This window comes from Bactrocera latifrons, unplaced genomic scaffold (genome assembly GCF_001853355.1).
Source record: "Bactrocera latifrons isolate USDA-ARS-PBARC rearing strain unplaced genomic scaffold, ASM185335v1 scaffold_146, whole genome shotgun sequence".
NCBI classification, from domain to species: domain Eukaryota; kingdom Metazoa; phylum Arthropoda; class Insecta; order Diptera; family Tephritidae; genus Bactrocera; species Bactrocera latifrons.
The window spans coordinates 506,682-521,982 of NW_017534919.1; the positions used below are offsets into that span (position 1 = coordinate 506,682).

Genomic DNA, 15,301 nt, shown 5'->3' on the forward strand with positions numbered 1-15,301 from the left:
AATTAATGCGTTAATTTTTCAAACAAATTCTTTAAAAATATTCTCACATAAATTCTGAAACAATTCTAAAACACTAAAAACAAAATAGTTTTCTTTACTTATTTTTATTAAATTATTGCATAAAATTGTTTAATTTCTTTAAAAATATTCTAAAACATTAAAAACAAAATAATTTTCACCGATTCCCAAAAATAACCATCAACAATCTGCACTTCTTCAGCCGCAAAAATGTGTAGCGTGCTTTTAGGCGCTGCTCGAAAAAACTCAAGGCCACTAATCTTACCAATGCATCACAAAAACTAGTTAAAATTTGTATAACAAACACTTTGTAAAATATATAATTTATTATAATAAAAACAAAGTATACATAAAAGGGCATTTGAATCAAAACAAAAAAACTCAAAGTAAACCATGCGGCATATATACAATGTGAGCATAAATATGCCGTAGTAAGTAGTTAATGAAGTCAACAAAAAGTTGTTAGCAAAAAAATTAAACTTCATATGTATTTGCTAGTATTGTATACAAAGAGTGCAGAGCTGTCTTTTATTATAAAAAAGTGATACAAATTAAGCAACATTAAATGAAAATAATAAAAAATTTAAAAAATAAAGAAAAATTAATTATTAAAAGATAAAGCAAAATAAAATATAAAAATATAAAACTTAAGATTAAAAATAAAATTATAACTGCTAACTGTAACAAATGACAAAATGAGCTATAAAACAGCACAGCGACGCATACATATATAAAATATACATATATGTACATATAGTATGTATATAGGAGCAAGCAAAGCAAATGTAAAGCAAGTGTCTTTTAGTATGTTAGGCATTTACTGTTGTTTTTTTCTTTTTTTGCCTAATTTATGCTATTTTTATTGTTACAGCAAAGCGTGTGAAACGAAAAAAACTAACCTATAAGCAGTTGAAGTGTGTGAACAAGTTGTTATTTTGCAAGAGGAAAGTTATTTACTTTATATTAACGGTATTTAGTGAGTTGTACATGTGCTGGACTATTTTTGAATTTAGCACTTCATAGCTAAGTGATAAAATTTAATAAAAATATGTGTGCTGCTTATGAAAAAGTAATGCACAACCGATTAAACAAGCCAATTTGCAGGCTAAGCGCCTAAAATGCCAGCAAAATTACTTTTTTCTAACAAAATTTGGCATTAACTAAAATTACACGACTTAAAAGCAATACCTTGCAAGAATGCATGCCAGGCATAAAGAGTGATCAACTTGGTTTTTTAAGCTTTATGAATATTACTTTTGTAAAATGTATAAACAAATACTTATTATATATTACTTATGTATATTATGTATGTATAGTTAATATTTAACTGTAAATGCTATTTTATAACTGTTAATAAAGCTAAGCGGTGGAGTAAATTTAAATTTTCGCTGAAAATTTTACAATTTTGTACTTTCCACATATAACTGGAAATACAATATATCGAAATGCAACACGCTTTCGGTTACATTATTTACTACACTTTTTCTTTATATACCATATGTTAAATATGTATTTCGCAAATATCAATCGATCGTCGATCGCTTAGCTCTATTTCTTTATATCAAATGGTAAACGAAAGCAAATTTAATAATTAATTATAAAAAGTGAATTGAAAGTTATGGCCTTATTTGTTAGCTTACTTATGTATGTACTACACAATGTAACAACTATATATTATAAATTTTATTGAAATGTGTATTTTTAGTTATGCAAATTTAGAGCAATGTTTTGAAATAAAAATAAAATTTCAAAAACAATTAAAACTGTATTAGAAATGTAGGCCGCGAAAAGTATGTATAACTAAATATTTAAATAAAAATTATATTTAAATATATATCTATGTATAATTGAAAAAGTGGAAATGTAAACATTAGTTAATTGAAAAAAATAAAAAAAGAAATACATATAAATATTACTTGATTGAAATTTATTTAAATTTTTACATATTTACAATTTTTTCTAGCCCAAGGCCATAATACACAGTAAACAAGGCAGTATGGCAGTATGTTTATTTGACAATGTATACATTAAAGGGTTTGTATGTATATGTAAAATAGTTTTCTCTCATTAGCGATTATAGCCGAGCTTATAACAACGCGCTAATAGGAGAATTCAAGTGTAGCTAGGTCCTTATCCACCTAGGATTTCTAACGGAGTGGAGGTCTTCCTCTGTTTTCCCCGGCGGGTACTGCGTCGAATACTCTCAGGGTTGTAGTGTTTTCATCCATTCGGGTGATATGACCTTGCAACGTAGTAGCTGTCTCTTAATGCGCTGAACTATGTCAATGTCGTCATACAGCACATGAATCCATCGACTGCGATATTTTTCGCTTTCAATGCGCAAGGGACCATGAATCTTTCTCTCAAAAATTCGTAACGTCGACTGATCAGATGTTGTCATCGTCCATGCCTCTGCACCATATAGCAGGATGATGAGTGACTTACAGAATTTGGTTTTTATTCGTCGAGAGAGGACTTTACTTCTCAATTGCCCACTCAGTCCGAAGTAGCACCTGTTGGCAGGATGTTGGATTCCGATGATAAAACGATGGGGTTTGATGTTCAGTTCAATCCCAATAAAATAACAATGTCATCCACTCCTTAACAGGAAATGCCATTATTAGTGTGCAATTCAAGTCTAGGCTCAATAATAGGAGGGATGGCACTCCACTCTGTGGGCAGCTTCTTGTAGTGCCGAGAAGACTCGCAGTACAGTACTGTCGCATTCTACATTGTTTATGTAAGCTCAAGAACTAGCCTCTTGTGCAAATTATAGATTCTGCGACACAGAGCCTGAAACTCCAGAACAGCTACTAATTAACTGCACAGCACGATAGGGATAAAGGCCCTAGAATCCATGTTTGCTAATAGGAATCAAGTGACCTCAGTAGCACCTAGCAGTATATTGGAATCCATCGTAGGTTAAGAACATTGCACATTTTTTTATTTGATCTAATATCAACTCAAATTAATTTTTAATAAAGCCCACCACAAACTGCTTACAATGTAACTAGTTATGTCTTAATTTAACACTAGGTCATTCATAATACAACACTGTCAATCACTTTCACAACATAAGCAAAGAACAGCTGTTCGTGAATTAATGCAGTTTTTATTAAAATCTAAATAGCATTTTTTACTATAGTAAAATATGATGTGAAGAAATAATTAGTTTAATTAATAAAAGAAAATTTTGTTTGTTAATCTGCAATTAACATACCAGGATACTTACACTTAAACTGTAACAAATAAAGGAAAATTCCCAAGCAATATTAATTTATATTGCATCAAAACAATGTCAACATCGATGGAACTATATCGCTGCAGTTTTACCGCAGGTGCCTTTGCTGCTGGCGGTAGTTTTTTTGGACGCGCGCCAAGCCAATTGTCGGATCTGCCGGCATTGACAAGTGTATTTGCGCCAACAGCCGCGGCAACATATTATTTAGGTGAGAAATGTCATCAAAACAAATCAAAACACAAATGAAAGTAAGTTTTATTTATATTTTTTAGAATTATTTGTTTTTCGTGCTGTGCCTATTATCTTGATGGTGATTTGTAATGTACTAAATTGGCGCTATTTTCTGAAAGCTTTGCAGTGTACTGAGCACACATTGACTGCAACGGTGCTTACCGCTGCCACTAATTATATGTTATCGGTAAGGATTTGGTTAAATGCATATGCTTATAAATTAATTAAGATTATTTTTATTAGTTTATCTTAGGTGCACTTGTTTATCGAGAAGAGATTACACTTATGTCAACGGTTGGTGCTATATTTATTATAACCGGTCTTTGGTTTTTATGTAAAGCACAAGAGGAGCAAAAACTAAGTACAAAACATAAAAAGTTACAATAAAAAATAAAAAGTAGTGTTAATTATTGAAATGAAAACGTATTTTTTTATAATTAACCAATTACTAAATGACTATTTAACAGTTGTGGCTTTTGTGATAAGTAATAAGTACAACACAAAGATGTGAGGCTTTATACTTCGTATTAAACGAGTCTTTAACAATTATGGCTTTTCTGATAAATAATAAATACAAGCCTTAGACCCTAGGAGCCATTTCAAGACTGTCTACGTAAAGGGAACTAACTCGGAAATTTTATCTGCCCAAAGGCTGTCAACTCGGGATAATTCTGCGCTACAATAAAAGCAATTATTTTTTGATTACTTCGACGACATAAAACAATACGCCTACCAGATTGTGAACGCAACTAATTTCAGATATGCAGGGAACACCATTCACAGTGAAGTCATTATCATCTTTACCGACTCCCTCCCAGTGCTTGCCGCACTTGGAGTCAAACTACCACTTTTTGTCGGCGAAGAGCTCGAGTTATCTAGTGAATATAGAGTGAACCTTGCGCAATTTCGTTCTGGGTATTGTTGTAAGTTACTCTACGACAAAATCTGTTAGTATTATTGTTATTGTAGTGACAAATAATTTGAGGAAAGCTCTGATTGCTTTTCGTGTACTTAGAGCCCGTTTCGTAAAAATCTGTAAATTTCGTAAGAGAAAAGTTCACCCTACAAGTCTCTTGCGCAGCACCCACCCGTAATGAAAAACAATGAATTTTTTATAGTTTTTCTCTTGGTTGTTTCTTTCTCTTTTTTTAATATAAGTAATATTTTTGTATGATTTATTTGTTGTTGTTTTTATCAATTAAATTTAATAATAATAATAATAGTAATAATAATTATTATAATAGGTAGGCGTATAATTACTTTCTGTTTTGCTCTTCATCTCAAGTTTGTCTCCTTGAAATACTAAACAAATTATATGCAATCAGGTGAAGACAACAACAAATGACACAAATTTTTATATTTCTTTTTCACTGATAGCCCTGCTCTATCTATAAAGCACGCTTATAGCGGCTATTATTTTGAACTGATTTCCTTCTTGCCTTATCATTTTATCATATGTAGTTGTTGTTTTGCAGTCGACATTTCTAGCACATCTAAACACTTAAAATATTAATTCTTGTTTTTTTACAAATTATCATTGCTGTAACTTTTGCATTGCATAGCTTGTTACAGCAGCAGCTGCCAACTGAGTAGCGCTGTTACGCTGTGTTGCTGATGCTGCTTGCAATTTGTTTTGGTTGTGCGTCGCGCAATATTTGAAATTTTTTTCGCATAATTGTGTCATTCGTTTTTTTTTTCTTTTTTTGAGTTTTGTTTTAACTGATTTCATATGTTCAACTTGCTGATTCATACTTTCGTTTACTGGCTTACATGATGAAAGAGCAATTACATACATTTATAATATTTATTTATTAGAAAAAAAATGAACATAAATAAGTATTTCTGTAATTGAAATTAGCATAAGTTTTCTTTGCGTTTCTTTAAATATAATATTCTTTTTCCTTTTTTTCGCTTTCTGTACTTCTTCTTTGTTTTGTTTTTTGCTTTCACTTGTTTCTCCCATTTTTTTGTGATTTTTTTTGTTTGTTTGTAGTTTTGTTTACGAAATTAATTGTTAACGCAGGCGCGTGTTTGTTTACGTTCAATTGTTGCAGTTTCGGTTGCTTTGGGGTGGCCGCTGTTGCCAATATGTACTGCAGTTTTGACATTCGTCACACTACTAATTAAAGATTAACATATTTTTGTTTTGTGGTTTTTCCGTGTATATATGTAAATGTATGTGTATATATTCGTGTGTTTATGTTTTTTGCTTCTTGGTTTTGTTACCCTCATATATATATATATAGATACATAAGTATATATATATTCACGATTCTTAAGTGGTTCTCATCATTCTGCCTTCTGCTTCAACGCTGCTTCATTTAGATTTCATCCCACACACACGCTTCCTTTCTTCCTTGGCATCTACTTCAATCAATTTTTATTATCCAAACTCATTGGTATGCGCTGCGATGAGCGGTTCATATATGAGCCGGACGACGGGTTGGACTGACCGCCACTGCCATTGCGCCCACCAAGCGTGCGTGATGGTGGGCCATTGCCACGTCCGTTACCGGCGCCACCACCACCATTGCCACCGCCGCTGCCGCGCGGACCACGATAGTTGCCGGATTCGTAACGTGAGCCGGAATCTTTATTTGAGTACACATTGCCTCCACCGTTCTGGTAATACGAGCCGCTCGATGAATTTTCATTGTTGCGGAAATAGATTCCACTCCCGCCGCGACCGCTGCCGTTCTGTTGCGAATTGCCATAACTGCCGCGACCGCGTCGTCTTTGGAATTGTCGTCCGTTATTATAGTGACCTGAAAAGTTAAATTGCAATCGAAAAATTTTGTCAATTACGGTATCAGAGCTCACTTACCACCATCCTGCTGTTGATTTGAATTCCAATGATTCGATTCATGAGCGTTACTCGATGATTGGTTGCCATCGCCGTAGCCACCACCACTACCGCCAACACTTGGTCCGGCGCCACTGCCACTACCTGCACCGCCGCTACTGTTGCTGGACGTCCATTCGATTTTGCGTACAATCGCTGGCGTATTGTCGCTGTTGCCGCTTGGAGTCGATGGATTAGACAGCGCGTTCATTTCGGCGCTCCATTTTGTGGGCGGCTCCAAAACGTTGCTTGCGCCAGCAACGCTGCTGCTACTGCTGACTCCACTCGAGGATTTCAAAGCATTGGCAAGCGCAGCAGTGGCTGTGGCATTGGTGACTGCAGTGCTGCTGATGTTTGCGGCTGCACGTACACTGGCCGCAGTGGCCTTAGACATAGCATCCCATTCGTTGGCTATCACCGATTCGCTGGCATTGAACTTGCTGTGTGTGCCCAAGTCTTCGTTTACTTTTAGCTCCTCTGCTGCTGCGGCTGCTGCAGCGGCGGCAGCTGCACTGGCTTTAGCCACCACGGCCAGCTGCTGTTGCATTTGTTGTTCGTAAGCTAGGCCGACGACGCCATTATCGAAACCCAAATAACCGCCGGCGGTTACATCTGAGACACGTACATCACCTGGTTGCATACCCAATGTCGGTTGTGGCGGTTGCGCTTGTTGTGGTACTTGCGGCAATTGTTGTTGTTGTTGTGCATTTTGTTGAGCCAGACGTGCTTGCGGTGCGGCCATACGCGCCATGATCATAATTGGTGCTTGTTGTTGTTCGGTAAGCAATAATTGTTGTTTATGGGCTGTGATCGCATCTTGTGGCTGCATGCCCGGTCCCCCGACGGGGGAGAACAGTTGTGGATGCTTTTGTTGCTGCTGTTGTTGTGGGAACATGGGGCTCGGGTTGTTGCTCGCAATAGTGGGCGTATTGCTGCTGTTCGCACTAGTTGGTGCTGTCACACTTGCGGCCGCCTGCATGGGTGGGAATGATTGGTTGGTAAATGTTTGCGTTGGAATTGTTTGTTGCGGTTGTGATTGCTGAGCCTGCTGTTGTTGTTGCTGCTGCTGTACGATTTGCTGCTGTTGCTGCAAATGGTGTTGCTGTTGGTTTTTAAGCAGCTCTGCTGCTTGCAACTCACCACCGTGTACTAAAATATTTTGTTGTTGCAATTGTTGGGCTTGGGAGAGACTATCTTGTGAAATTGGTGGCTGCTGCTGTGTTTGTTGTGGCGGTTGTTGTTGTTGCTGTTCGAACACAACACTGCCAATGGGTGCATTGCCACTTAATTCTGGTGAATCAAGTTCGCTCTCTTGCAAAAAGTAAAAACTACCATTGCCAATTATCTCCGCTACGGGGCGCATTTGTTGTTGTATAAATTGTTGGCGATTATGGGGGAACAAACCCTGTTCTACAGCGCGCACTGTTGTGGGCGTGAAATGACCTGGTGGTGGTTGTGGTGCTCCATGTATGGGTATAGCACCTTGGGGTAATTGCGCAGCGGCAGCTTGTGTGCCTGGGCTAGTCATCAACTGACGCTGTTGCTGTGGTGGCGCCTGTGCAATGGGTACCATTTGTGGTGGTACCTGCGGTACACCGATAATACTGCCTGGTGGCACCTGTTGCATCTGTGGTGGTGCACCTTGCATTTGCTGTGCCGTGAACATGGCTACATGCACTGGTGCGGCGGGTGTACCTTGTAGTGGTGCTGGAAAATTGGGGGGCACACCACCAGTTACAGCGTTTGCTGGTTGTATTACAACTGCATTCAGTGGTTGTTGTTGTTGTGTTTGTGGTGGTTGAATAACGCCCTGTACTTGTTGTACATCAAGGTGCTCCTTAGTCGTTTGCTGTGGCACCAACTGCTGGGGCAAGTTTGGTTGTTGTTGCTGCTGCTGTGGCAAATCGTTAACGTTACCTGCAACTGTTGCTTGCAAAACGGCATCATCGATTAAACCAGCATTGGCATTCTGGTCATCCAAATCATCTTCTACATCAATAGATGATACGTTTAACTTCTCCAACCCTTCTTCTAAATATATCTCGTCTGCATTAGCCACGTCTTCACCGTCGGCGGAATTGCTAAACACTTCGTCCTCTTCCTTCACCTCAACCTCTACCTCTGGTGTTGCCATATAGATCTTATCGAGATAACCAGATTCCTGAATTTTATTGAAGATTAAACGTATCTGATCATATGTAAAGTTTTCAGCATAAACTTTGGGGCGTCCGTCAATGGTCATTGAATAAAGTTCTGCCGCTTTTTGTGCGGCAGTCACGAAAGGTACATCATCTACAGTCTCGGGACGGGTCATACGTACATCGCAACAACTAAAATGAAAATAATTAAATTAATATAATTTTATCTTTTTTTAATTCTACTACTTACAACTTATCCAAAATGGTGATATCGGCAGTTTCCAATTTCAATGCGCCATTGGCTCCGTTTAAAAAGTCGGCACGAATGGTCTCATCTTCAAAGCAATTGATGATATTTTGGATAACTAAAGCTTCACGGATTTTGGCAGTCTCAGCAAGGGCACGTGTAATCAGATCCTACAATATACAAAATGCATTAAATATTTTTAAATAATTTTATATGTGTATTAAGTACCTTGCGTGCTTGTTTCCTTTGCTCCTTTTCAGCTTCTTTCACAAATTGCCACATTTGCTTGGAGAAATCGCGTGCGAATTCCAACATAGCAATAACAGCGTCATACTTTGCTACAGCAGCCTTCTGGTCGGAGCTCAACTCCTTGCCAGAAGCTTGAATGGTACGATATGATTCCAATTTAGTCTGTGAAAAACAATATTAATAATACATAGGAGTGGAATAAATAGACATTACATATACCATGAAGAAATTCAAAAAAAAAAAAAAAGAGAAACTTTAACTTATGCTATAATAGCCTTTAATTCTAGCAGCTTAAATGGGTATAAGAAATAATTATCTTGATTTTGGTCTATCGGTTTGTATGAGAGGTATATACTACCGTGCTATCTTAATAAATTATTCAGGTATTAACTCTTTGGACAGAAACAACTTCCACGCATTGATTTGATGTTGATCGACCAACAAATGAGCAGATTCTTATAGAGTTAGGCATGTTCTCAATATTATTAACCATAAACAACAGGAAAATTTTTACTCATCCCGTATCTTCTCAAATAGAAATATGGTGCACAGGTGTCTTTATAATAGATATCACCCACTCAAGTTTTTATTGTTAAATGCTTATCAACGAGCGATTAAAAACTTTGTTGACGAATATGCAATAGAAAATAGTAAACAAAATGAAGCGGTGTGGAAAAAAAATAAATAACATTTAATTTTATGCGGAAATGGTAAAACACCGAAGGCAAACAATATTTTTGCTTATTACGAATAACATGGAAGGCAGTAATTAAGCAAAGTATAGTGGCCGCAACAAAAACAAAACTGCAGCAGATAAGAAAAGGGGGATAGGTAATAACAGAAATACGCAACAGTAAAAAAAAGGTAATTACGACCATGAAAAATTAAAAAACAAAAAAAAATTGCAAGAGCGAAGCGAAATTGCTGCTATAAAATAAAACATGGAAAATCGAACAGAAGCACATGGAGTTCCCCTATTATGCACTAGTGATGCCACATTACGAAAGCCGCTGAATAAATTGCTTCAACAATTGACATAGGTCAATGAAACCCGTCAACAAATATATAAGCGGTGATGAACTTCTCATACAAGCATGCAATGCCAATCTCGAGTTTAGTCAGCACACAAATTGTCATACTTCTTTATCGAGTCATTCAAAAACACAAAAGCAACACCATCATTATTTTCATGTTCTTTGTGTTACAAACGTTTCGCTCCCCCGCACGGATGGCAACCGTAATATAAACCGTGTGTTGTAAATTGTTGCTACTACCACTGCTGCTTTGCTTTTGCTATAATCGTCGAAACAAAGATGGCGTCGCGCGAAAAAATTCTGCGAAATACACCGAACAAAACCGAAATAGCACGAATGCCAAATTTTTCTTGAAATGAAAGGAAATGGAGTTAATGCAAAATCTATTTGCACCAACAAACTTTTAAATACTAAATTACATAAAAATATAATAGCACCAAATAGTAGAAAATTCGAAAATGATACCATGACTAATACGCAGCATAAATTAGCACAATTTGTTATGACCGACGCACAATTATGCGGCCGGTTTTGTTAAATGTCTGCAACTTTGATTTATCGGCCTTTCTTACAAGGGCTTCTTTGAGAATCCTTCGGGGTTGTTGGCAAAAGGCACGACAGAAAAAATCTTATAAATTATGCTTCACTCACCTTGCGTTTCTCCAAATTGCGTATCTTATGGTCAATTGTGGTGATTGTTTGTTTCATTGGAATATTAGCTTCTAACACAGGATTCGTAGCAACTCCTTTTGTATTGGTGCTGGTTGAGGTAACCGAACCCTCATTAGTAGTACTGTTGGCAATATTATTGTTCAAGACTGTGCTGTTCGCATTATTCTCGGACATAGTGTTGGAATTGCTATTGACCACATCTTGAGACTTCTTTGTGGCACCGCTACCAGTAACATTGTTACCACCGCCAGTACCATGCACAGAGCCTATGGAGGCTTGTTTCTCCAGTTTGTTTGAAGCAGAAGGCATACTTCACTGATAAAAACCGAATCAAGAATGAAGTGCAGCGCGTTTTTTCTAGCGTGTCTATGAGAACGTGAATTATATGAATCGTGTGTGTCAAAATATAATCGCACCGTAGACAAAAAAGGGATAGAGCCGCAACCAGCAAAAACTAAACCACACAACGACGAAAACGATGACCACGGCGAGGAAAAATCACGAAATTCGCTCAAGCGCCGTTTTTAGGCGATTTACATGGACTTTCCGAAATTAAAAGACAAAGCGTATGTGTTAAATGTAGGCAAATACGCTTTACATTGCTTATGAAAGAGGGCGAAGGCTATAGTGCGCGCTAAATATAGCTGTCGCGCGTACACGCAAACGAGCTCAATTCGCCGTGTAGTTGTTCGAAAAAGTCACAGTGTTGCCACAAAAGTGGAAAAATGTTTGTGCACTGTAAAATGAGTTGTTTTCTTATTTATTGCTCATGATAAAAAATAATAATAATAGTGATATGAATGTGCGGGTATATTTTATAAGTGAAAAATAGGTTTCTCAATTATTGTGTTTTAAAATATAAAAAAATGGTTGTACCTAATAGAAAATAAATATAGCTGAATAACTTGCTGAATAATTTACTGAAAATCGAAATCGAGATCGTGTGGTTGCTATAAATTTTTATATAACTCAAGTCAAGTCTACTTTTAAATTGTTTGCCTCTCCCACTAAAGTCAGAAGAAAAAAGGAAAAGTTTATATAATACTTCTTAAAACTTTTGCATTTTATTGATATGTTTTATTATTTTTTTATTATAATACATTATAACAACTTTCAAAAAATGCGTCATATTAAGTGCAATTGGTTATAACCGTACCATATTTATTTACTAGAACAAACAAGGCACTTCGTTTTTTACAGTTATCATTTTATATAGAAAATAATGTGAAATTAATTACAGAAGAAATATTAATAAAATTAAAATTAAATATATTATAATAATACAAATAACAAATGATAAAGTTTTAACATAGGATGAATTTAAAAGAAGAACAGTTATGTTTATTGTGTTATCTTATGAATTTTCAAAAATGCTGTTTACTTTTCAAAAGTCAACATTTTTTTTATGCATTTTTTATAACTACAATAAGAAATCATTAAGTATCCACCAGTGGCTTAAGTCTGTTACAGAAAAAGTAGCACTATATAGTCGTATAGTCTATATGGTTAGGAAAAATTTAGACTGTGTGTAAGTTGGAAGCAGCTCTGCGTATAATTTATTTAATAATGCTTAATATTTAGTACAAAAAAAAAAAAACATAAATAAGTCATGCAGTTCATATAATTTTAAATAAAAAATAAATATAGTAAAACTAATAAAAAATTAAAATAAATTTTGTTAATGGGAAGCGGTTTTCGGAAGTTTACAATTTTTTTCAAACAAGTTTTTTTTTGGTTTTTAAATTATAGCAATTTAAATTATAAAGTTCTTGGAAGTTTTGATAAAGTGAAATGGAAGCAATTTTCGGAAGTTAACAATATTTGTTTTTATAATTGAATTTTTCTTCATTAGTGGAAGTTTAATTTCCTTTAACAAAAAACCTTTTACTAATTATATCAAAGAAATGATTTAGAAATATTTGTTTAAAAAATTGTAAAAAAAAATCGATAAAATTTTTTCAAAATGTTTGTTAAAAAAAAAGTTTTTTCACTAGTACTTTTCAAAATATATAATTAAATCATTTTTTTTTAACACCAAGACTTTTTCATAAACAAAATATTTTTTCAAATAATATATTTTTTTTTTCAACATAAATTTGTTTTCAAAATTTATATACAGTGAAAGCTACATATGTATATTAAACGGACGCTCTATTAATTAGACATCTTCATTAACCGTGCACATTGACCGATCCCAACATTTCTTATACATATTTATAAAGGTCAATCTACTAACCGGAAAACTCTATTAACCGCACAGAAAGGCTGTGTCCGCTTATGGAAGATTTCACTGTATATATTTTTCAAATTAAATATTTTTCATTTGTTTTGTCAAAATAAAATAACTTCCAAAATAACATTTTTTTTTAAATAAAATTTTTTCAAAATATTTTTTTTTTTTTCAAATTATAAGTTTTGCGCAAAAATTATAAATCTCGTTTAAAAATTTATCTGCATATTTGCCACATTTGGCAACCAATATCAGCTCCCATACAAGTTGGCATACAGATGGCGCTAAAACGTTACGGAAGCGGGAAAATGACAGAATTTCATTTGCTTTTCATATTTCGTTGACAAATTATCCTAATTAGTAATTTTAAGTGCTATAATTTGATATTTTTGATAATATCTTAATTTGGTTGTTTTTCACTAATTCCCAATAATATTTTTAACAAAAGTGAAAACGCTCAAATTCGTTGTGTTATGCAAATTTTCGCTTAAGGCGGTAGAAGCTGCGCCCAAACACAGCAGTGACACTACGTTCAACACCAACATCAGGAAGGGCGAACTAATGAATATGACAACAACAACAACAACAACGACAACGCTGGGCACTGCTAAGCATTTTTCCACAAATTTTTTTGCTCCACATTCTTATGCACCGTTGTTTTGTAGGAAAATTTATTGATATTCAATTGAGTCGCTGTCCAATATTGTCGAAGATTTATTAGACGAACGGCGCCGCGTCCAATAGTCGGTGTAGCCGCGTGCTTCATCATAGTGCTGGACAGTCGTACGCCACGGTGGCCATTGCAGTTATTCTTCTACGAGATCCCAAACCATGAGTGAGGCGTCTGTGCCGCCCACTGTAACAACAGTCTGATCGCCGTAGAGAAAACGTGAACATGCCAGCATACCGGAATAGACTTTCGCTTCGTGAAATTCGGCGCGTGGACTAATACAGGGAAATCTGTGGGAATACACAGTGAATTAAAACTTTGAAAAAAAAAAAAATTAAATTTGAAATGTAAATGTTGACATGCCTGAAAATGCGCAGATAGCCATCGGCATCACCGGACACAAGCATGTCTTGCGCCGCCGAACGACTGCAGGTGGCAATAATTGTGTTGTTGTTGCTATAGTAACGATTACTCCACATGCCTGCCACTAAAAAGCCAACAGTGCAATTGCTAGTCAACCATTTGACATCTTTCATAGCAATGGGACTGCGCTCCGGCGAGAGTGACTTAGCATCCCAGAAGAGTAGATCGAAGTCAATGGTGACCGTTTGCACAAAATTGCCATCCATGCTCCAGTCCAGATGTGTGAGCGGCTGTGAGCCGCGTATTTTATTAACCTTTTTGTAAGAGAAACCGTCGCGCGATACGCGGAACAAATATATGCTGCCATTCTGCGAGCCCATTGCGATCATGTCGCCAACTAAATAAGGAATAAAAAATCTCCTTAACCAATCCAAGCTAAAACAATGAAAACTACACACCTTGATTGAACGCTACACAGTTCAGCGGTGAGCCGCAGACACGCAACGTCAGCATAATGGAACCATTTTCACAATTGATGACAAGTAGATGACCCTCAGTGCTGCCAGCAGCCAATGCAGTGCCAAATGGATGAAAAGCTAGTGAAACACACTCATAACCAGTTTGTATAGTCCAAATTAATTTGTTTTTGCGCCACAGTGCAATATGTTTATCATGGCCGGCAGTGGCGAACACCTCATCTTCGGGATGTGCAGCCAAGCCCCACAATTGGCGACCATGGCCGAAAACGACTTGTGTAAAGCGACGCTGTAGTGAACCCTCTAAAATGTTATTACGTGTGGTGCCCACATAAATATTGCCATCATTGCGTCCGGGACGTTGTGGATAAATAGTGCGTACGCCGCCAGCGGCCTCAGGAAGCTAAGCAAAGTAGAAATAGTTAGTAAATGCAAAACATTCTCGTTAAGCTTGCTCACTTTTGTGTCTGCAATCTTTTTGTAATTTTGTAAGGAGTCCCAGGCGGCAATCTTACGGTCCTTCTCACCGCCCGACAGTAGCGTACCCTCGCCCAGCATAATTAGACAACCAATACCCTTGTTGTGTGCCTCGAATTCGGTGCGTACAAAGTAGGCGCCATCCGAGTCAACCGAATAAATGGTTATGAAACCATCGGAATCGGCAGTGATGACATCACCATCCGGTTCGAATTGCACGCTGGTGACATGCGAACGTGATGGCTGCTTAACAATATCGGTGCGTTCGAAAAAGCCATCTTTGCGACGATGCCAAAAAGCCAGATGCCCACGCCCATGTGTGATAATGAGATTATCGTCCAGCGGATGAAAGGCGGCACCTGAGAGGCCTTCTTGCAGCGTCTACAAATATAAAAAACATTTAAAGAGCTGTT

General features: G+C 36.4%; 4 protein-coding genes across 5 annotated transcripts in view; 2 read left to right on the forward strand and 2 right to left on the reverse strand.

Moving 5' to 3' along the window:
• Positions 1-1,795, forward strand: part of LOC108965708 (protein phosphatase 1 regulatory subunit 16A) — a 98,016-nt gene extending 96,221 nt beyond the window's left edge. Inside the window, exon 9 of the mRNA XM_018928298.1 lies at positions 890-1,795. Coding sequence (XP_018783843.1) covers positions 890-1,041 — 152 coding nt within the window. The 3' untranslated portion in view covers positions 1,042-1,795. The remainder of the gene's footprint in view (positions 1-889) is intronic.
• Positions 1,796-3,118: 1,323 nt separating this feature from the next.
• On the forward strand, positions 3,119-3,906 carry LOC108965706. The gene is made up of 3 exons (XM_018928288.1): positions 3,119-3,467; positions 3,532-3,677; positions 3,734-3,906. The coding sequence occupies exons 1-3, from the start codon at positions 3,314-3,316 to the stop codon at positions 3,875-3,877; spliced, it is 444 nt and encodes a 147-aa protein (XP_018783833.1). The 5' UTR covers positions 3,119-3,313; the 3' UTR covers positions 3,878-3,906.
• A 1,264-nt stretch (positions 3,907-5,170) lies between these two features.
• Positions 5,171-11,212, reverse strand: LOC108965712 (caprin homolog). The gene is made up of 5 exons (XM_018928302.1): positions 10,652-11,212; positions 8,946-9,128; positions 8,721-8,887; positions 6,315-8,662; positions 5,171-6,255 (listed from the first exon to the last, which is right to left on the reverse strand). Exons 1-5 carry the CDS (start codon positions 10,979-10,981, stop codon positions 5,864-5,866), a joined length of 3,420 nt encoding a protein of 1,139 aa, XP_018783847.1. The 5' UTR covers positions 10,982-11,212; the 3' UTR covers positions 5,171-5,863.
• A 1,928-nt stretch (positions 11,213-13,140) lies between these two features.
• Positions 13,141-15,301, reverse strand: part of LOC108965705 (echinoderm microtubule-associated protein-like CG42247) — a 72,318-nt gene continuing 70,157 nt past the window's right edge. For both annotated transcript variants that reach the window (XM_018928287.1, XM_018928284.1), the window contains exons 8-11: positions 14,871-15,269; positions 14,394-14,814; positions 13,936-14,332; positions 13,141-13,862 (exon numbers count right to left, since the gene is read on the reverse strand). In XM_018928287.1, coding sequence (XP_018783832.1) covers positions 13,709-13,862; positions 13,936-14,332; positions 14,394-14,814; positions 14,871-15,269 — 1,371 coding nt within the window. In that variant the 3' untranslated portion in view covers positions 13,141-13,708. The remainder of the gene's footprint in view (positions 13,863-13,935; positions 14,333-14,393; positions 14,815-14,870; positions 15,270-15,301) is intronic.